Below are 23438 nucleotides of genomic sequence, written 5' to 3'. Positions count from 1 at the left end.
CAGGACAAGGACCCTAAGCACAGAGCCAAGACAACACAGGAGTGGCTTCGGGACAAGTCTCTGAATGTCCTTGATTGGTCCAGCCAGGGCCTGGATTTGAACCCGATCGAACATCTCTGGAGAGACCTGAAAATAGATGTGCTGCAACGCTCCCCATCCAACCTGACAGAACTTGAGAGGATCTGCTGAGAATGGGAGAAACTCCCCAAATACAGGTGTGCCAAGCTTGTAGCGTCATACCCAAGAAGACTCAATGCTGTATTTGCTGCCAAAGGTGCTTCAACAAAGTACTGAATAAAGGGTCTGAATACTTACGTAAATGTAATATTTCAGTTATTTTCATTTGTAATACATTTGCAAAAAAATCTAAAACCTGTTTTTGCTTTGTCTTTAGGAGGTATTGTGGTGTAGATTGATGAGGGTCGTTTTAAAAAAAAAAAAAACATTTTAGAATAAGGCTGTATCGTAACAATGTGGAAAAAGTCAAGGTCTCTGAATACTCTCCAAAGGCACTGCATACAAACAAATGTTGTTTTTTCAGGAACTTCCTGGCAGCCTTTTGGCAGTTTTATGGTACCAATGTTGTTACTGTAATCCATTGACGGTACCATTACTGGTACTGAGATATATTGTAAGGAGTGGGGGAGGGGAGGGGGAGAGTTGGTTGAATTTAGGTGATGTTGCAATTTGCCCATTATCTACAGTGGGCTTGCGTTTTACATGTATCCCCTATTTTGTGTGTGCTTGTTTTAAATATATATTTTTATTATAGTACAAAGACAGTGCTCTCTCTGAGAAGATGTAGACTACTTGTACTCTTTTCTACAACTAGATGCAAGACTGCTTGAGGTGTAAGGCTAAGAGACGTGCCTGAGGATGGTTAAGTGGGATGGCTAATAATTATACTCTTCCTCTCTCTCCTCCCCTCTCTGTGTCTGCTCTCTGTGTCTCTCTGTGTCTCACTTGCAATGAATACTAACAACATGCCAAAGGAGACTGAACATAAAAGGCTGCTACATACCCAGGCAATTTTATGCTCTACAGTATCTCTTCACCAAGCAAGAGATGCATTCATTTCTCCACTGGATTATGTCCAGTGATGAAATTGGTTGTGGAAAACATTGTATTCCAATGACCTAACAATAATTTGATTTACACGTTACACCGTAGGTTATCAACACATCAATTTATTATCTCCCAGGCAAAATAAACAGCAGAGCAACAGTAAAAACATCCAGACACTATAGATAACCATTTATACTGTGCATTTAAAGGGCCGATGCAAACATTTTTATATCAAATCATTTTTTGGGGTAACAGTTAAGTTCCTTACTGTGATTGTTTTCAATTAAAAACAATCACAAAGGAGTAATTTCTCAAGCAAGAATTTAGCTAGGACTGTCTGGAAGTGGTATGAGTGGGGAGGGGAAAATTGAACATTTGCTGTTATTGGCAGAGAGGTTTGGAACTCTTTCTTATTGGTCTATTAACTCATTTACTGCATGGTGATGTCAACATGGAAGGCCAAAACTCCATCCCACCAAAACAGGCAGAAATTTCAGGTATTTTCAAACAGCTCTTGCACTAAAAGGGCATTATCATAATTTTCACAATTTCACAGTATTATTCCAACTTCATCATGTGGAAATATATATAAAACACAGGACAATCACATGTCTGACTGCACTGAGCCTTTAAGCAAAGTGAAAATGTCAGTTCACACCAAAGGTCAGGTAAACAACATGAGGCAATCGAAGGCACAGTACTGTAATTCAGCTTAATAAATAAGGTAAAACACCCATTCCTAACTAGCCTGGGTACCAGTCTGTTTAGCAATGACAGAGGAATGTTAGCTAAACAGACTTGTACCCAGGCTAATTCATAATCCATTCATCCACAGCATTTCTCTTTTCCCTCGGTCACACCACAGTCTCGCGGCCAGGGTCAGGGTCTGAGAGCTGGCTGTCTGAGGAGGGTGGTCTGGTCTGCTCCTCCCCTCCCTCTCCTGTGTCTGAGAACTGCAGTGGAGGCCCAGAGGGAAGCTGAAAGGGCTCCGGGAAGGCATGGAAGTGGACAGGAGATGGCCCCAGCTCTGTCTCGGTGAGCCCTAGTCCATCCTGACCCCGCAGTCCCCCCATTCCTCCTCCTCTTTTCCCCTGCTCCTCCTCCTGGTCCTGCTCCTCAGCCAGAGGGAGCTGTAGGAACTGAGGAAGCCACAGCTGCTCCTTCTTCAGCAGGCCTCTCTGATCATCCACACTGCAGCACTGGGCTCTGGACAGAAGTTCCATCAGACCTGCAGACAACAGAGAAATCATGTTCAGACTCATGTCTTAAGTGTAATAGCTACATAGATACCTGAGAACAGCTGATCATTGCAAGAATCTCTAGTAGGTTCCCACACAAACCACTCCCTTACCATCCATGTCATAGGTTCTTCTAGCAGCAGGGTTTCTCAGCCTGGTGTTGGTCCGGACTCTGTCAGCACTAAAGAGGGAGCTAGTATCCATCTCTACAACAGCTGATCTTCTTCCCTAACCAATATAGAGAAATTTCACGTTGTTTGAAATGCCAAGAACATTTTAAAGGCTAGATTCAATCAGATCAAGTGTTAGCCGGTGATAGGGGACTCCCACATAGCTGGTATTTTGGCAGTGTTGTAACTATGTTAGAGCTGTCAAATTGGTGAGCGGTTGCTCATGTGGTTGTCACAAAAAGCTACAATTGTACCAACTCACTTTAGAAGTTCAGAACAAGAAAGTGTATGCTATATATAATGACAAATCATTAAAGAAATAAGGATTTATTTCAGCCTAATCGGGGTGTAGATTGCAACACACGTTCCAGTGTTCAAACTTGTAACAAGGCTGCATGGGATTATCACTGAGGTGACTCAGCGCATCCACTGGCAATGTCTGCGATACCCACATAAAAAAATACTACAGTTTGATATAGAACATTATAGTGCTTACTCGAATATGTAGTATACTGTACTCCACACTGTAGTTGATATACACATTTATTTGACCATTTTAAAACACAATACAACCACACATGTGGATAATGCATTTAAAATCATCAAGGATGACACAAAAAAAGTTTTAAATGTATGAAATAAATATTGCACACAAACACAGTAGGTCTAGGCTACACAGTAGACCTAGCCTACTAGCCATACTTTGGTTACACATATATCACATAATAAAACAATGGCGGGATTCCCTCAGTAGATCAGCGATCTAAGGCTCCGAAACCAAGTTAAATGATGGTTTAATTATGGCGACGTCAGGGTACGCCAGATGATGATGCAGATGGCTTGTCGGTTCTGATATTATCTTTGGCCTCTCTGTAGCCTGGGATGCCAGATGATGATGACGGAATTGGCTTGCTGACCCTGATGTCGTCCTCAGCTCAGCCTCGATGTAGCCTGGACTTCATACTCCTCCACGTCCAACGTGTAGCACACACTTGGGCGATGTCTCTGCTACTGCCACAGCCCAATAAGCCCACCACGCATCAGTCCTAAGCAGTAGTGGTCCTCACTAGGAGTGCTCTGCCATTTCCACACTGCAGTCGGGTCTCATTGATCAAGAAGCAGCCGGTGCTGAGATGCATCATTTAAATGCATGCCAACATTAGCCAGCTAGCAAAACCAGACAAATCAATCTGCCATCAGTCCTGCAACTCCGTGGGTAAAAATCAACCAGATATATCCAATCAACAATTCAATGACTTATCAAAAACTAAAATATGTACAAAATTCCAGAGCTCTCTGTTTAGGCTGCCTTACGACGCGATGGAAACCACAGAACCAGTATCCCTGGATCATGTGTAGTACTTACCATAGAATTTTGTAGAATACTATGGGTGCTTTCGTTAATTCACTCTGGCTATCTATTACAATATCAGAGCACTCTCGTCTGAGTGCGCCAGAGCACAGAGTAACTGATCAATTTACAAACGCGCAACACCCGTTGAATATAAAGGTTGGCAAAAAAAAAGGTTGTTCTCTCATTTGTGTCTGGAAATATCTAGCAAGCTAGCCAACTTTAGCTTGTTAGCTTGGGTGCTTGAATGCCATTGCGAGGTCAGAATGCTCAGATCAACCCTACTCCTCAGCCAAAGCATCCAGTGTGCACTCTGAACACTGCATGAGGAAAATGCTCTGAATTTATGAACTGACAACAATCTGAATTTATGACCGCCCAGAGCGCACTTTGGCACTCCAGTGGGAATAAGGAACACACCCATTAGTACACGCTGGGTGTAGTGCTTACTAGATCATTTTGTAGTATACTGTACAATACTACACAACACATTTTCCAGTGTTCATTTTTTATTTATAACTTTGAGCGTGTTAAATCAACGCTGAAAGTGTTGCATCTGTGGACCCATATAGACACCGGAACAGTGTTGAATTAAATCAACACACTGCTTAGTGCCTTGCCTTTCAAGTAAATTGTAGAGTTGCATGACTGTATTTGTTAGTGACAGAGACATGGTTGTTGCATTCATCCTTTTTTGGTCCCATTGGCTTCACGAATATGTTATTATAAAAAATATATATATTTTCAGGGCCTCGTTTAATCCTACTACAGGGGCCTGAATCTCCTACACATCACTTTGAACCAAAACCACTGTCACCTTCGTGATGAGAGACGGACCAGGGCACAGCATGATTTGAGTTCCACATTTTATTTCACGGTGAAACTTCCAACAAAACCAACAACGAAACGTGACTTACCTGGTGCAACAAGCACATACACAAACAATATCCCACAACCCAGGTGGGAACAATGGAGAACTTAAGTATGATCCCCAATTAGAAACAACAATCAGCTGCCTCCAATTGGGAGCCATACAACAAAACAAACATAGAAATAGGAAAGGTGCGATCTCCGGCCGCAAAACCTGACAGGGCACCGGCGCAGAGGAGAGCTCCGGCCGTGGAGCTGGGTTGGACACCGGCGCAGAGGAAGGCTCTTGCCATGGAGCGGGACTGGACACCATGCCTGGACTGGGCACCGGCGCAGAGGAAGGCTCCTGCCATGGAGCGGGACTGGACACCATGCCTGGACTGGGCACCGGCGCAGAGGAAGGCCCCTGCCATGGAGCAGGACTGGACACCGCGCCTGGACTGGGCACCGGCGCCAAGGTAGGCTCCTGCCATGGAGCGGGACTGGACACCGTGTCTGGACCGGGCACCGGCGCCGAGGAAGGCTCCTGCCATGAGCGGGACTGGTGACACGCACTTCAGGACGGGTGCGGGGAGCTGGCACAGGACATACCGGGCTGGGAAGGTGCACTGGAGGCCTGGTGCGTGGAGCCGGCACAGATGGCACCGGACTGATGACACGCTCTTCAGCACGCCTGCGCTGCAGCCTAACTCCTCACCTCCGCCTCTCTCCTGTATCCCTCATTTCATTCCTCCACCGTCTGCCATTCGGGCTCTTGCACTCTCCGCTGCTCGTCCCCGGCGTCGTCGCTGTCCTTCCAACTTCCTTGGTGTCTCCTTCCAAGGAAGGGTCTCACATCCTCCCGTGATTTCCTCCCATGTCCAAAACTCCTTAACCTCCATAACACGCTGCTTGGTCCTGCGTTGGTGGGATGTTCTGTCACGTTCGTGATGAGAGACGGACCAAGGCGCAGCGTGATTTGAGTTCCACATTTTATTTTGGGGTGAAACTTCCAACAAAACAACAAGCACAAACAATATCCCACAACCCAGGTGGGCACAATGGAGAACTTAAGTATGATCCCCAATTAGACACAACGACAATTGGGAACCATACAACAAAACAAACATAGAAATAGGAAAACTAGAACACCCCCCTAGTCACGCCCTGACCTACAACACCATAGAGAACCCCGAGGACTCTCTATGGTCAGGGCGTGACAACCACACCTATCATTATCATATTTCTCAGGATGCTCTATTGCAGGTTGATATTTAGAGTAGTTTGTTTCAATATCTATGTTTGTGCATTGATTGATTGATTGATTGATTGATTAATGAATTAATCTTATACTACTCAAATATAAATTACAAAAATATTCTGAACATATCCTAAATGTTACTTGGACTTATTGCACCGGTTACTGAAATGGTTGTTACAATTTAGATGGTTTAGGTAGTCCCATAGTTTATTCTTGTATGACAGAGTCACTCTGAATACAGGTTGTGGGTGATAAAAAAAAATCAAAAAAGTTGGATAGCCCCACAATGGATGGATTTACAATAGGAATTACACATCACGTTGCAAGCCAGCATAATGCGACTCGCAGGCCTGATGTAAAACGATTCGTTTCAGACCACTGTATTAACGATTTGTTCCGAACCGGGTACAAACACCATGTAATGTCATCCTTTGTACCTTTAATTAGAAGTGCTTAAGTGTACCCCAGTTCATACTGTACCTCAGGCTACATTGGGCCTGCATGTAGGGTTGCAAAATTCTGTATTCCCAGATTTGTCTAAAATCGCGATTGAAGGATTTCTGATTTTCTCCTTCAATTTCCAAGAAAACTTCCAACCAGGATTTCTGTATAACCTGGGAATTTGGGTAAAGTTAGCAGAATGTTGCAATCCTACATGCAAGTCACATTATGCTAGCTTGCAAAGTTATGTGTAATTCCTATTGAACTCCGTCCAGAGTTAGGATATCCAACAGATGGAATTTTAATTCACCTGCAACCTTGCATTCAGAATGAGTGCCAGGGTTAGGAACATTGTGAGGAGACTACCGAAGGCATTTAAACTGGAACAATCATTTCAGTCACCGGTGCAAAAAAATCAAAATAACTGATTGGATTACTTTTGAAAAATGTGTGTTATTTATCTTTGTGTAGCATCATATTAATCAGTAAATCAATGTACAGTAAATTCACAAACTTAGATATAGCAGAACAGATACTTCAATGTTCAAATACATTTATAGAACTTTGATCATTTTCTTGCCTTAGTACCTGACTTGCAAATCTTAGACCACCTTTTTTTGCAAAAAAATGAAACACAAATGTCATCAGTGAATACAAAATTCATTGTTTCGTGTTTTGTTGACATAATAATAAAGGTGTATAAATGGCTCCACCATTTCCTGGTTGCTAAAATTCTAATAGTTTGCCTGATTTCAGTTTTGTTGACAAAACAAGCAATGCATAGTGTAGAGAATCATTGTACCATCTAAACCGCCATGAAATATCTTTTCAAACACCAGAAATATTGTATTTTCAGCTGTTTGAAGCAGGTATATAAAACCAAAAGTAAAAGACGCAAAAACAGAGCAGAGATGCAAGATAATGAAGTTGGGTTACTTTTAAGTAACTTTGGGTTACTCCTAAATCCTCATGTCCAACATTGTGACCTTCCTTAGAGCTTTTCTTTGGTGTGGATTTAGGCCCATACATTCATATCCTTGTGTTTCTCCATTGTATTCGCCTTTCCGTATTTCTATTGTGGATTGTGTTTCTGTGCGCCAATGGAAAGTCTACAAAACTATGAGCAAACAAATCTTTGTATTGAATACATGGAATTGAGTAGTGATGATACCGATGAATGAATCCTGCACACAATGTGCTTATTTTTGATTAAATGTAAAAAAAAAAAAAAACAGACGAGCTTTCTGTTTTGTCTGCTTGGATTTGAGAGAAAAGGATGGTTGCGCACATTTTTTTGGGGCAGGCAGTTGTGTTCTTTTGATGAATGTATTTGCAATTTTGACTGTATAATAGAGTTTTGATATACGTATTTATGTTTTGAGAAGGCAACTACATTTTGAAAACACATTTATTGTTTGTTTTGAATATTGACAACATTGTTCCAAAAAATATGCTTGTACGTGATTCAGAAAAACTGAACTAGCACTTACTAATTTTACCATAATGTCCTATATTATGTACTATAGTTTACCATGGTAAACTGTGGTGAACACTATGCTAGGCCTATGATAACTTTGTAAATAATGGTAATTATTTATCCATATTACTCTACTGTGCTATGACAATCATACACAATGAATGTGCTATACTGTAAATATGTAGCCATTGAACAAATCTGATGTATCATGATGGAAAGCTGGAAATCCTTTCATTATGGAAATAAACAATGGTTTACCTCATAAAAAAATTATATAATTAACTTTAGAATACTACAGTACTTACTATAAAATGATTTAGTACACTGTAGTACACTGTAGTACAGTGTAGAACATTATACTCTACTCACTCCATTGATATGCTAATGTATAATTTGCATATACCCCAATCCCCTCCCCTATGCCTACCATGAGTGAGACACCTACATACCAAGTATATATCATATATTGTTGTTCCCAGCAATCTGATTATTCCCAATGATCTGTTTATTCTCATTCTGACCTACTTGCAGGTTATGGCCGTTTTAGTATTTGTTCAATAGAAACATTACAATATACTACAGTAATGTCTGCAAAACTGCAACAAGAAATAATACAATATAATGCTGCAGTAAATACAAACAGTATGCTGGAGTAATGTATGCAAAAACACAAGAGTAAATACTACAGTATGTGCTGTAATGTTTCTGGGAGAGAAAAAAACTGCTGTGCTACAGTTAAGTCCATAAAAATACAACAATTAATACTATAGTACAGTGCCCTCCATAATTATTGGGACAGTAAAGCTTTTTTTCTTATTTTGGCTCCATAGTCCAAAAGTATGGATTTGAAGTCAAACAATGACAATGAAGTTAAAGTGCAGATTCTAAGCTTTCCTTTTTAGGTTATTTTCATCCATATTGGGTGAATCGTTTAGAAATCATAACACTTTTGTACATAGTCCCCCCTTTTAGGGGAGCAAAGTATTGGGACAAATTCACATATATGTTTATTAAAGTACTAAAAACTTAAGAATTTGGTCCCATATTCATAGCACACAATGGCTACATCAAGCTTGTGCATTTCTATGCATTTTCTGTTTGTTTTGGTTGCGTTTCAGATTATTTTGTGCCTAATAGAAATGAATGGTAAATAGAATATGTATCTAAATACTTCAACAGTAATGTGGATGCTACCGTGATTATGGAGAATCCTGGATGATGAGTGAAAAAGTTAGACACTACATAGGAGGTACAGGGGAGCTTAGCATTTTTTCAGTGGTTTGATATTTGCGTGTCTATAACTATAACAAAGAAAACATTTTTCACTGTCCCAATAATTACAGAGGACACTGTTTATAAATATACTAATACTAAAGTTTTAATAACACAGTAAAACTATGATATTTTTTCATGTGGGTATAACGCCAGGAGGGGTATCCTGATTTGACAGCTCCAATGCAGTTACCTCCGATATTGCCTAAATAAAAACAATGAAACTGCTTTGCAGGCAGACAGACAGATACATAGACAGCCAGACAGGCAGACAGACAGGCAGACAGATCGTTGCTCAAGTACCACTCACCTGAAACACAGGGCCCGAGGAGCTACCACACACCATTGAGCTGCTGCTCTGCTCAGTACCTGGGGAAAATAATAGGATCAAATATTCTCAATCTCAAAACGAATCTACGCAAAACAATTTAGACGCGTAGCGATCCCAAAATTTCGTCAGCCGGTGATTGTCAAGCAAATAACTGCCGGTCTCACGGTAATTGACCATTAATTGACATAAACACATTTAGCATCTATCTCCTGGCTTCCACACTGATGCAGACCTTTGGAACATCTATATATTAAAAAGTATATTACATCTATGTAATATAGCCTACATTTTCACAATAAATCCATTATTTATTTTCGACAGGTTTAAAGAATACATGATATGAAGAAAATGTCCCACTGTCATTGGTATTATGAGAAAAAAACTGTTTTGGTAACTGATGCACATAAGTAAAAGATGATGAGATAATGTACTGTAAACGAAGCAAGTACACTCACAAGGACGTCTACAGTAGTACAGTGCCTATATATATTCACACCCCTTGACTTTTTCACATTTTGCTGTGTTACATAGTGGGATAAAAATTGATTTAATTGTAATTTTTTTGTCAACGATCTACACAAAATACTCTGTAATGTCCAAGTGGAGAAAAATTTGAAAATCTGAACAAAAAAATGTGTAGAAATAAAATAATATATATATCTTAACTAGATAAGTATTCAGCCCCCTTAGTCAATACATGTTAGAATCACATTTTACAGTGATTACAGCTGTGAGTCTTTCTGGTGAAAGGTGCATTTGTGTCTCTGTTGGAAAGCAGATTGAAAGTAGTTTTTCTCTAGGATTTTGCCTGTGCTAAAGCTCTATTCCGTTTCTTTTTATCCCCAAAAAACTCCCTATCCTTGCCGATGACAAGCATACCCATAACATGTTGCAGCCGCCACCATGCTTAAAAATATGAAGAGTGGTGCTCAGAGATGTGTTGTGTTGGATTTGCCCCAAACATAATGCTTTGTATTCAGGACAAAAAAGGATCACTTTATTTCCAAATATTTTACTTTTACTTATATTACTTTAGTGCCTTATTGCAAACAGGATGCATGTTTTGGAATATTTTGTATCCTTTTCACTCTATAATTTATGTTAGTATTGTGGAGTAACTTCAATGTTGTTTATCCATCCTCAGTTATCTGGAAAACCTCTCTGGTCTTTGTGGTTGAATCTGTGCTTGGCATTTACTGCTAGACTGAGGGACCTTACAGATAAATGTATGTGAGATGGGGTAGTCATTTAAAAATCATGTTAAACACTATTATTGCACACAGAGTGAGTCCATGCAACTTTTTTTGTGACTCGTTAAAAGGGTTGAATGGTTATTGACTAAAGACATTTCAGCTTTTCATTTTTAATTCATTTAAAACATTTCTAAAAACATAATTCCACTTTGACATTATGGGGTATAGATCAAATGCATGTAGATCAGTGACACAAAATCTCAATTTAATCTATTTAGAATTCAGGCTGTAAAACAACAAAATGTGGAAAAAGTCAAGAGGTTTGAATACTTTCTGAAGGCCCAGAAGATGTATAATCTTCATCAGAAGATATATTGTACTTAAAGATAATATTATCTTTTATTTTACAGTCAGCTATTTATTTGCTGTTTACACTGAAATCACATTGTCCAACTCCATAGCTGTCATTGTCAAGCAAAACAAGACAATTAGTGATACAGAGTTGGCATGATAGCACAAACAGACTGTCACTTAGACTAGGTACTGTAATTACATAATAATTACCTAAAAAATGATTGGTTTTAATTATTTGGGATTCATTGCAAAAACAAACGAGCACCACTAAGTATTGCCAATTGTGCTGTCCTCTTGGAAGTGGTTACCATGAAGTTCTGAGTAAATATCAGACAAACACTGGCAAAACAAGCACTGTCAATTATCATGCTTTACAGAAAATTCTCATAGGAAATCATAGTGTTTGGCGTGATAGGACATAGCGTATTGCAGAAGATTGTACTGACTCCTTTGGGCGATATACGCATAAAGCTTCGTGGATACAGTATCAGTTTTGAGCACAAGCAATCTCCCCATCTAGGTTTCTCTCCTGCACACACATACACACAATTTTAAAAAACAGAAAACAAACAGAATTCTGCAGCATACTAGCCTTTCACTCTGTCCAGTGTTATCTTTTTGTCGGCCAGGGAGGTTACGGCCGTGCTCATGCTTAGGGACTCTTTGCTCCCACTCTGAAATAAAAGGGAGTATGGAGAGAAAACATCAGAGGGTTTATAGGTTATGCAACAGCATAGAACGTCACACGCAGAGTCCCATAGTTAGACTCACCATGGTGACTATGACGTCCTGTGGTCGCAGACGTTGCTTCTGGAGCACTGGGGTCAGTGCTTCCTGTAGAGACTTGCTGGACTTTACCACAATACCCACTGTCTTCCCTGTGGACACTATCTCCACCCTGAGAAATAGACACAACTTGGCATTAGTTTGATTTTGTTTGTTTGTCGGGTTCATTTAACTACAGGAAATACAAAAGTGAACATGTCGTAAAATATCAGGATGTGGACACTCACGCAAAAGTCACTCTGAGCTCCAGGAAGACCTGCTGCTCCTTCAGAACTGAGCTGTCCTGATCCAGAGAGAGGGGCTTCTGGGGAGAGACCGGAGAACAGAAGGTGAATAGTGAACACAGTACATCAACTATACTTGGCATAGAGGATTCTCCCTTGTCCTCCAACTAAGATGCTGCTGAGTGACAGACACCATTTTGGGTAAAACCAATAGCCTGCTTGAGAGGTTGCTTGATTGACTGATTGATTTTATAAGCCAGTTAAAAAAAATACATATAGACACAGTACATATTCAAACTTGTCAGGGATTACAGGATAAAGTCTGACTTATTGTGGTACACACTCTACACTCTTAAAAGTAAAGGTGCCTTGAAGAACCTTTTGGAGTTCTAAGAATTGCCACACCAGTGGAACCATTCCAGGTCAAAAAGGTTCCCAGAGGAACCCCTCTGAAAAGGGTCTTAGAGGAACCCCTGTGTAAAGGTTCAAAACGGAACCTTTTTGTGATGGGATGGGTTCAATAGTCCTACATTTATTCACATCATGAATTTAACAAAAAAAAATAGAATGAATTGTGTTTGGTGTAGACTTACCTTGATGAGACGTTTTGATAGCTGTGTAATTCTCTCTCAGACAAGGTGAGTTTTATCAACATATTCACCTCAATTTACTCTCAAAAATTTGCAATGACAATTATCGATGAAACTTACCTTGTCACACCGAGAGAGATTTGCGAGGTTATCAAAACGTCACACCAGCGTAAGCCTACACGAAACACAGAATATATGAAGTAGCTCTAAAACCCCGGAGGGAAAAATTAATGGTGGAAAGGCGATTGGAACCATTTCCAGTCCAGGTTTAAGAGTGGTACCGTGGTACTAAATGTTGAACCTTTTTAATAATATATTGTAGAGCTGGCAGCCTATCAGGAGATTGGAGGCGTGGCTTATTGGAGGCGTGGCTTTACTATATATATTTTTTGCCATTCTTTTTCGCAATGTTAAGTTTATACACTGCAAATTTACATTTTCCTCAAATATTTAGGCATGTTACATATTCTAATATAATATTAATATTGCTGAATACATATAGTAACAATGTGGTAACTACTCCAACTTTGGGATTTGCATAAGCGATTGAGGATCGCTCAGCTTCATTGAAGCTACAAAACTGTCAGTGCTCAAACTTAACATGTGATGACAATAAAACAGAACCGATGAACAGAGATGACATTTACCTTGTCCTTTCCCTGCAGGTAGATTATGACATCCGAGAGGGGGAGGCCTCTCTTCTCACAGAGCCCAGTGAGCATAGTGCGGATAGAGAGGCCAGGTCGGGCTGGAGCCAGGGATGCAGTGCCGTCAGGTAGGAACACACAACAGTACTTCTCTGCCTGGCCCGCACGCCAACGCTCCTTCTCCAACTTCTGGGGGGAAAGGGGGTAAAAGGCACAAGTTAATTCAAAGTTGAAATAAGTATTATGTGATAGTCAGGGCTTGGTGTCTGTGTGCTCACCTCTGCTGCATTGAGGAGGGATCCCGACCTGGCTGTGCTCTGTAAGACTGCAGCATGGTCAGCAAGCTCAGCTAAGGGAATGGGCAGGGGGTATATTCAGCCGCAGGTATACTGTATGTCATCAGACCAGAAAAGTACTAGACTGTAATGTAAATTCTGAACCAATGCTATCCCTATTGTATTATACCTCCCCACGATCCCCTCTTTTCCTGTCCTTTCTCTCTGGTCAGCTTGTTCTGTGGGGCTCCTTTTCTCTTCTCTGCTCCCTCGTCCAAATCCAAAGGTAGAGACTTTCCTGGTTTGACCTTTGGTTTCTATGAACAATACTCAGTTATGAAGTGATGTGTTGGTTTATGCACAAACTTTATAGCACATTTTTACAGTACTGTATGGTCAGGGCCGGCCCTAGCCTTTTGGCGGCCCTAAACGAGATTTAGTTGAGGGGCCCCACACCTCGCAGGAAAAACATTTTAGTGGCCCCCCTCTAGACGGCTGAGATAAACGTACATTTCCCGTAATTCTACACATTTTGCCATGGGGCGTAGAGATAATGTTGCAGTTTTAAAGCAAGTTTCCACAATTCTACACCATTTGCCATGAGGTGGAGATAACATTTTGCCATTTTATAACTAACTTCATGCAATTCTATTAATTTTGCCACCGGGGCGGCAAAAACATTATTACGTTTTACAGTTAATTTCCTGCAATTCTACACATTTTGCCATGACTTATTCCATGTTAATATGATATCTGAATGAGAGTGACTAACAAAATCAATGGGGGCCCCTGAGCAATTCTTACCCGGTCGTTAATTCGGACATGATTACTACAAGTTCAGATAGCTTGCTAGACTAATTTTCCAATCTAAAAATATTTAGCTGACTTGGGATAATTGAGTGACTGTCAGTGACTGACATAACAAGAGGAAAACTGCTGATACACAACCATATCTCTAAACTGCACCTTGTGTATTCTACTGTTCTAACTATCAACAAACAGTAAGTTGAAACCCCAACTGAGTTCCAATTGTATTTCTTTTTTTTTGTACGCTTATACCTGGCGCCGGCCCTGTGTACGGTACCTCTTTGGGTTTCTGGTCAGCCTTGGGTCTGTCACTATGAGAGGGGATGTCAGTCCCGGCAGTCTTTCTGGTTGCTGTGCTCTTCGAGCGGGGGCCCAGCTCAGGTAGAGGCCTGCCCTCCACATTGGCCAACATGCAGCTCTGATAGAGCTGGGAGCGAACAAAGCGTGTGTAGCTGTCAAACTTCATCAGCTTGAAGATCTGAAATGAGGAAGAGGGAGAGAGAGAGAGTAAGCCTTGTTAAGTCAGGCAACACAACCATCTTTGTTACTAAACTTTTCCTGCTGTTTCCCACAGCAAAAGATGGCCATGCTACAGTATGAATATTTCATTATTTTCTAATGGAGGCTTGCTACAGTAGATGATGTCCATGATGGTGTACCTGTTGTTGAGCCTTGTGATACATGTCAGGGTGAGGGTTTCTCACTTCCCACTCCTCGATGCGGACTTTGTCATCAATGTTGATGGGATGGGAGGCACTGCCTGAGAGGTAACTGCTGTAGATGGAGCGAGCCTCCTGGTTTAACTGGACAGAAAAGGAACATGGTCAAACCCTGACCGATAGAGATCCCTCTTGAAGATGGGTAATCTTGAAGATGTCAGAAACCCATTTTCATCTGTGAAGTACCTTCTCTTTCTGATTGGCTGGGATCTGTCTGAACTTTTCACATGCCTGCCAAAATAAGATGTTCTCAGCACTGACCTCCGACTTCAGGAAAGCCTGTGGGTTTAAGCAGAAAAATAGTCTTGTCACCAATATTTACTCAACCACAATGCCTTATCACCAGGCATAATCTTCAGCCTGTTTTGACTGTCTGAAAACTGTGGGTAGTTTCTTAAGGGGTTAAGGGGGAAAACCTCTTCCACTGTGTTTTTTATTGGACCTTAACACCACCTTAAATTTGACTTACAGTATACCCTGCAAACTAAAACTGGTTCTGAGAACGTTCCCAGAACATTCATTAGGTTGCCATAAAAACGGTATAGTTGTGCTGATGATTATGCAATGTTTGCCTGATGTTGCAAGAACGTTCCCAGAACACATTTTGTTACTACATCACCTGGAAACCTGATCAGAACCTTAGGGCAATGTTCTGTGGTGGTTGTTACAGATGTTGTGCACAACATTTTAGTGAATGTTAGGAGAACGTTCAATGGATATTTCGTTTAAAACATTTTCTTATCAAGAGCATTACTTGAATGTTTTTGGGACGTTATCATCCTAATGTTAGATAAAACCCTAACTAGAACTTAATGGGAATGTTAGCTAATGTCCTGGGAATGTTCTCGGTTTGCTGGGTATTGTTTACTCTGATATTTCTGTCTCCCTCACACACATTCCTCTGCTCTCCACAGGCCTCGTAATCCAAACTGGTGAATCTCATCTCTTTTCCCACAAATCCTCCAGCCCTCAGGAGAAAATCAGACGCCCATATGGTTCTGACTATTTAAGGGACTCTTGCGTGGGCCTCTTTCTCACTTTATTCTCACTTTAATTTATTGGGCATTTTGACAAACAATCTTTGTGGCAGGGTTTTGTATTGTCTCCCAGTCAGTAAAATGCTTTCATTCAAATTATGTATTGTGTTTGCTTTTCATGTATTGTGTAATTGAAAAAGTTTGGACACACCTACACATCCAAGGGCTTTTCTTTATTTTGACTATTGCAGAATAATAGTGAAGACATCAGAACTATGAAATAACACATATGGAATCATGTAGTAACCAAAAAAGTGTTAAACAAATCTAAATATATTTTATATTTGAGATTCATCGAAGCAGCCACCCTTTGCCTTGATTACAGCTTTGCACACTTTTGACCTACTCTCAACCTACTCTCAATCACCTGGAATGCTTTTCCAACAGTCTTGAAGGAGTTCCCACATATGCTGAGCACTTGTTGGCTGCTTTTCCTTCACTCTGCGGTTCAACTCATCCCAAACCATCTCAATTGGGTTGAGGTTGGGTGATTGTGGAGGTAGTGTAGATATAGTGTAATTGTTGTTTTTTGATGTGTTCATGCAGAGTTTATATCAAATCAAATCAAATACAATTTTATTGGTCACATACACATATTTAGCAGAAGTTATTGTGGGTGTAGAGAAATGCTTGTGTTCCTAGCTCCAACAGTGCAGTAATATCTAAAAGTAAAATAATGTAATTAAGAAATGTATAAGTATTAGGACGAGCAATGTCAGTGGCATTGACTAAAATACAGTAGAATAGAATACAGTACATACATATGAAATGAGTAAAGCGGTATGTAAACATTATTAAAGTGACTAGTGATTTCATGTCTATGTATATAGGGCAGCAGCCTCTAAGGTACAGGGTTGAGTAACCTGTGGTAGCCAGCTAGTGATGGCTATTTAACAGTCTGATGGCCTTGCGATAGAAGCTGTTTTTCAGTTTCTCGGTCCCAGCTTTGATGCACCTGTACTGACCTCGCCTTCTGGATGATAGCGGAGTGAACAGTCCATGGCTCGGGTGGTTGGTGTCCTTTATGATCTTTTTGGCCTTCCTGTGACATCGGGTGCTGTAGGTGTCCTTGAGGGCAGGAAGTGTGCCCCTGGTGATGCATTGGGCAGACCGCACCACTCTCTGGAGAGCCCTGCGGTTGCGGGCGGTGCAGTTGTCGTATCAGGCGGTGATACAGCCTGACAGGATGTTCTCAAATGTGCATCTGTAAAATATTGTGAGGGTCTTAGGGGCCACGCCAAATTTCTTCAGCCTCCTGAGGTTGAAGAGGCGCTGTTGCGCCTTCTTCACCACGCTGTCTGTGTGGGTGGACCTTTTCAGATCGTCAGAGATGTGTATGCCGAGGAACTTGAGGCTTTCCATCTTCTCCACTGTGGTCCCTTCAATGTGGTAGGGGTGTGCTCCAACCTGCTTTTTCCTGAAGTCCCCTATCATCTCCTTTGTTTTGTTGACATTAAAGGAGAGGTTATTTTCCTGGCACCACTCTGCTGGTGGTGTCATCTGCAAACTTGATGATTGAGTTGGAGGCATGTGTGGCCATGCAGTCATGGGTGAACAAGGAGTACAGGAGGGGGCTGAGTACGCACTATTGTGGGGTTCCTTGTGTTGAGGATCAGTGATGTGGAGGTGTTGTTTCCTACCTTCACCACCAAGGGGGCGGCCCATCAGGAAGTCCAGAACCCAGTTGCACAGGGCGGGGTTCAGACCCAGGGCCCCAAGCTTGATGATAAGCTTGGAGGTTACTACGGTGTTGAAGGCTTAACTGTTGTCAATGAACAGCATTCTTACATAGGTATTCCTCTTGAATATGTCCGTAAACACTCCAGCCAGCTGGTCTACGCATGCTCTGATGACGCGGCTAGGGATATTGTCTGGGCTGGCAGCCATGCAAGGGTTAACACGCTTAAATGTCTTACTCACATCGGCCATGGAGAATGAGAGCCCACAGTCCGTGGAAGCGGGACGCATCGATGGCACTGTGTTATGCTCAAAGCGGGCGAAGAAGGTGTTTAGCTTGTCTGGGAGCAGGACGTCAGTGTCTGCGACATGGCTGGTTTCCCCCTTTGTAATCTGTGATTGTCTGTAGACCCTGCCACATATGTCTTGTCTGGGCCGTTGAATTGCGACTCCACTTGATTTTGTACTGAAGTTTTGCCTGTTTGATTGCCTTACGGAGGGAATAATTACACTGTTTGTATTTAGACCATCTTCCCAGTCATTTTGCCATGGTTAAATGTGGTGGTTAGCGCTTTCAGTTTTGCGCGAATGCTGCCGTCTGTCCATGGTTTCTGGTTTGGGTAGGTTTGGGACAGTAGGAACAACATCCCCTATACACTTCCTGATGAACTCAGTCACTGTGTCTGTGTATACATCAATGTTATTATCCGAGGCTACCCGGAACATATCCTAGTCCCCATGATCAAAACAATCTTAAAGCATGGATTCCGATTGGTCAGACCAGCGATGAATAGACCTCAGCACGGACATCCTGTTTGAGTTTCTGCCTATAGGAAGGGAGGAAAGAAATGGAGTCGTGATCTGATTTGCCGAAGGGAGGGTGGGGGAGGGCCTTGTGGGCATCCCGGAAGAGAGAATAGCAGGGGTCGAGTGTTTTCCCAGCACGAGTACTACAGTCAATGTGTTGGTAGAATTTCGGTAGCGTTTTCCTCAAATTTGCTTTGTTAAAATCCCCAGCTACAATAAATGCGGCCTCAGGGTATGTTGTTTCCAGTTGCATAAAGTCCAGTGTAGTTCTTTGAGGAACGTTGGGGTATCGGCTTGAGGGGGAATATACACAGCTGTGACTATAACAAAAGATAATTATCTTGGAAGGTAATAGGGTCGGCGTTTGATTGTGAAGTATTCTACGTCGGGTGAACAAAAGGACTTGAGTTTCTGTACGTTATCACAAGCACACCATGAGTGGTTAATCATGAAACATACACCACGCCCTTCTTCTTCCCGGAGAGTTCTTCATTCCTGTCTGTGCGATGTACTGAGAACCCAGCTGGCTGTATGGACGGAGACAGTATATCCAGAGAGAGACATGATTCCATGATACAGAGTATGTTACAGTCCCTGATGTCTCTCTAGAAGGAGATCCTCACCCTGAGCTTGTTTACTTTATTGTCCAGAGACTGAACATTAGCGAGAAATATACTCAGAAGCGGTGGATGGTGTGCACGCCTCCTGATTCGGACTAGAAGTCCACTCCGAATACCTCTTCTCCGTTGAGCAGCATCTTGGAGCAGCCTCTGGGATAAGTTAAATTGCCCTGATGGGTAAGAACAAAGGATCCAATTCGGGAAATTCCTGGTCGTAATATGCTGGTGAGTTACCGCCACTCTGATATCCAAAAGTTATTTCCGGCTGTATGTAATAACACAAAAACATTCTGGGCTAATAGTGTAAGAAATGGCACAAAAAAGCAAAATACTGCAAAGATGTTTAGCAACTAGAAGCAATGCTGTCATGTCTAAGATGGCGATGACATCCTGAGACCGCGGTTAAATAATGGCAAAATAATCAATACAAAATCTTAGTCTTTCCTTAACATGACAATGTCAGTGTTCAAAATGACTTATTGTATCTCTTCAAAACAATGGACTCTTGCTTGAAACAAACACACAAGACCCATAAACACAAAGTGCATACTAAAGCTCATCATGAATAAACCTGAAAGATTGTGTACAGTTGGGTTTAGGTCCTACCGTGAAGTAGAGGACACCAGTTGGGTCCTGTAGTAGCCTCTCAAAGCTCACAGCCCAGCTGGCCACCTTCCCCACACCACTGGCTCCATCACTGGGCACGGTGGGGAGACTGGAGTTACTGCTGGAACACAGGCCCACACTGGCTCCACGTTCCTCTGGTACCACATTCAGCTCTGGAGACATTAACAACAGGGCTGTACTGGATGTAATACAGAAACCACCATGTATGCTTCACTTTGAAATATGATTACGTGTCTTCTCCTGTACTTGAACATAGTAAAGTGATTTTGAATACGGAACACTTTAGTCTAGTCACTGAGTTGTGAAAATGTACAGGAAATTAAAAGATGATTGTACAAGGGAACGAGTCGTGAGTAACTCCCTCGCATGACTTTCTCTCACATACAGCTGTCAGCTATTGAGGAGGAAGTCATTGTGGTAACACCGGAACTTCAGAGCCAGACTGGCAGGTGAACCCAACAGACAGTGCATTCTTTAGCGTTTACAAACAGTAAGCACTACTTACAGTGAGCTACAAAAGTATTGGGACAGTGACACGTTTTTTTGTTGTTTTGGCTCTGTACTCCAGCATAATGATACAATGACTGAGGTTGAAGTGCAGACTCTCAGCTTTAATTTGAGTGTATTTTCTATCCATATCGGTTGAACCATTTAGAAATTACATCACTTTTTGTTCATAGTCCCCCCATTTTAGGGAACCAAAAGTATTGGGACAAATTCAATTATGTGTATTATCGTAGTCAAACGTTTAGTATTTGGTCCCATATTCCTAGCATAAAATGATTACATCAAGCTTGTTGTGACTCTACAAACTTGTTGGGTGCATTTGCTGTTTTTTTTGGTTGCGTTTCAGATTATTTTGTGCCCTATAGAAATGAATGTTAATTAATGGATTGTCATTTTGGAGTCACTTTTTAATGTAAATAATAATATAACATGTTTCTAAAGACTTCTACATTCATGTGGATGCTACCACGATTACGGCTAGTCCTGAATGAATCGTGAATAATGATGAGTGCGAAAGTTACAGACACACAAATATCATACCCCCAAGACATGCTAACTTCTCCATTACGGTAACAGGGGAGCTTAACAAACGTTTTTGTCGTTGGGGGAGGGGAGGGGGGGGGGGGGGGGTGATATTTGTGCTCACTCATCATTATTCACTTTGAAATATTATTACGTGTCTTCTCCTGCACTTGAACATAGTAAAGTGATTTTGAATACCGAACACTTTAGTCTAGTCACTGAGTTGTGAAAATGTACAGGAAATTAAAAGATGATTGTACAAGGAAACAAGTCGTGAGCTGCTCCCTCACGTGACGTTCTCTCACATACGGCTGTCAGCTATTGAGGAGGAAGTCATTGTGGTAACACCGGAACTTCAGAGCCAGACTGGCAGGTGAACCCAACAGACAGTGCATTCTTTAGCGTTTACAAACAGTAAACACTACTTACAAGTACTGGGAGAGTGATATTTTTGTGGTTGTTTTGGCTCTGCACTCCAGCACTTTGAATTTGAAATGGTACATTGACTATGAGGTTGAAGCGCAGAATGTCAGCTTTAATTTGAGGGTATTTTCATCCATATCGGGGAACCGTTTAGAATTACACCACTTTTTGTACATAGTCCCCCCCCCCACACACATTTTAGTGAACCAAAAGTATTGGGACTAATTCACTTATGTATATTAATGTAGTCAAAAGTTTAGTATTTGGTCCCATATTCCTAGCATGCATTGACTACATCAAGCTTGTGACTCTACAAACTTGTTGGATGCATTTGCTGTTCGTTTTGGTTGTTTCAGATTATTTTGTGCCCAATAGAAATGAATGGTAAATAATGTGTTGTCCTTCTGGAGTCACTTTTATCGTAACGCTGACAGTCATTGTATCATTTCATTGTTTCACTGCAATACTTTTGGAGCTAACTGTATATGAGTGAAACATGTTGAGAGAGGAGGACACTGTGCTACAGGGCCATTCACTTATTCACATACAGCTCTGATTTACAGCTCCTCAAAGCACTCAGCAGAAGAGTGAGTGAGCGAGTGAATCCATATGTATAACTGGGAGAAAGCAGACCATCTATTGTCTGGTCCAACACGTTCAGTGTAAAAAAAACTGAATGTGTCCATGTTTCAACTCACCTCCGTCCGACACTGCCAGACTCTGTAACCACAAACATAGACTAGTGAATAAATCTGCTTTGGATTAGGGTAACAACAATCAGATACACAATGATTTTATATCTAAAGTAACATGTTTTTAGTTGGCGTAAAACCTCTAATCTTTAGAAGACTTTAGAGCTTAGACTGTGAGACAGAAAGACAGACAGACAATCTAGGCCCACTTACTGCACGTCCATTCGGTATTCCAAGGTTTTTATGTGTTAGGAACATTGCCATATCGCTTCGGTTAATTGAAAGATTCCAAGAGAGACATTGATAGATCACTGAAGAAGGGTTCCGGTAATGTTCTTCTCTGAACCTACTTGCTTTGCAGTGACTGCCACTTCCTGACTGCACAGGAAGTCTTGCCATAGCAACATGACCACAAGAGGATGTGTGTGCACTCTACACAAACCCTCATCTCATATCATTCTCATTCATGCAGACAATAGAACACACCAAAACATGAAATGAATACACTGTTGATTACAGTTTGAAAACAGTTTGTGGTGTTTGAGTTTCTCTAGACAAATATTGGTCATGTGTTTTAATTAGCATAAAACTGGATCTTAACCATATAGAATTAGGAGGATCTCTATGCTTAACCATGATAAATTGCCACCAGCTGTAAGTGACTAAACACACGCCATCACCACCATAAACCACAGCTCACATATTGTCGTCTAATATTAGTTAATAATTAGTTAGTAAATGATTATCTATAAGTGAATTAAGTTAATTATCTATAAGAGAATTTTAGTATAGGTTTACCCTTGTGAGATTCAGTGGTCTAATGCTGGTTTCATTGTTGTATCGTCCAAGTCTCCTTCGGAGAGAGGATCTCAGGGCAAGTTGAGAGAATCCTTTGGTGAACTCTTTGAACATCATTGTTTTCTGCAGGACAAATTCAAAACAATCCAACATTGATCAGATAAATTACGTCACACTTGGCTCAACTATAATATGACTTGTTTGAGCATGCTTCATACTCTCTAAAAATCTTGAACTTCCATGACAACCCAAGGGAAGCGGGTAAATCTGTTCCTAGCTATCCCCAAATGCTACAAAAGGCACCACAGGAAATTCCCCCAAAAGCCACAATCCTCACGATACAGAATATCTATTGCACGTGATTAAATGAATGTAAAAGTATTGTACCTTCTCTCTGGATTCTCCAGTTGTTTTCCTCAAAGGACAGTGGCAAGATGCAGAGGTCTCCATGGCAGTGGTAGAGCCTACTTGGAATAGACAGAGAGAGAAAGGAAAGGAAAGAAAAGGAGAGGAGAGTTTAACAGCTCTGGAAGGCTGATGCCAGGGGACTGGTCTGGGGCCCACAGTGATGATGGCTTATCACTGAACAAACAACATCCCAGCCATAAACCACAGCTCACATGGATATAAAAATCAATGGGTGGGACACAGATAGATAAACACAGCAACCACTCAAGG

General features: G+C 41.3%; 1 protein-coding gene across 3 annotated transcripts; it reads right to left on the bottom strand.

The window, feature by feature from the left end:
• Positions 1 to 1167: 1167 nt before the first annotated feature.
• Positions 1168 to 23215, bottom strand: LOC139418699 (regulator of G protein signaling 14b). Of its 3 annotated transcripts, XM_071168347.1 has the most exons (16): positions 23148 to 23215; positions 22761 to 22883; positions 21969 to 21990; positions 19798 to 19970; positions 15237 to 15329; positions 14991 to 15134; positions 14609 to 14809; positions 13715 to 13841; positions 13528 to 13598; positions 13250 to 13438; positions 12016 to 12092; positions 11774 to 11900; positions 11595 to 11676; positions 9435 to 9493; positions 2417 to 2531; positions 1168 to 2293 (listed from the first exon to the last, which is right to left on the bottom strand). In XM_071168347.1, exons 1-16 carry the CDS (start codon positions 23208 to 23210, stop codon positions 1920 to 1922), a joined length of 2040 nt encoding a protein of 679 aa, XP_071024448.1. In that variant the 5' UTR covers positions 23211 to 23215; the 3' UTR covers positions 1168 to 1919. The 3 variants fall into 3 exon arrangements, with proteins under 3 accessions (XP_071024448.1, XP_071024447.1, XP_071024449.1); XM_071168346.1 differs by lacking the exons at positions 22761 to 22883; positions 23148 to 23215 and adding an exon at positions 22176 to 22361; XM_071168348.1 differs by lacking the exons at positions 22761 to 22883; positions 23148 to 23215 and adding an exon at positions 22176 to 22318 and having other exon boundaries at positions 13250 to 13435.
• Between the last annotated feature and the right edge of the window lie 223 nt (positions 23216 to 23438).

Source organism: Oncorhynchus clarkii, chromosome 10, assembly GCF_045791955.1.
Source record: "Oncorhynchus clarkii lewisi isolate Uvic-CL-2024 chromosome 10, UVic_Ocla_1.0, whole genome shotgun sequence".
Taxonomy (NCBI): Eukaryota; Metazoa; Chordata; class Actinopteri; order Salmoniformes; family Salmonidae; genus Oncorhynchus; species Oncorhynchus clarkii.
Note: the sequence above shows the minus strand (reverse complement) of the source record. Positions and strands in the feature narration are given on the sequence as shown.

What these genes read in the sequence shown, in the direction of transcription:
- LOC139418699 (XM_071168347.1), bottom strand. Translation starts at nt 23,210, where the DNA reads ATGGAGACCTCTGCATCTTGCCACTGTCCTTTGAGGAAAACAACTGGA. An exon ending in CAGCCAATCAGAAAGAGAAG is followed by an intron (nt 15,135 to 15,236) that starts GTACTTCACAGA and finishes TTTTCTGTCCAG; the next exon opens with TTAAACCAGGAGGCTCGCTC. An exon ending in AGGACGTCATAGTCACCATG is followed by an intron (nt 11,677 to 11,773) that starts GTGAGTCTAACT and finishes CTTTTATTTCAG; the next exon opens with AGTGGGAGCAAAGAGTCCCT.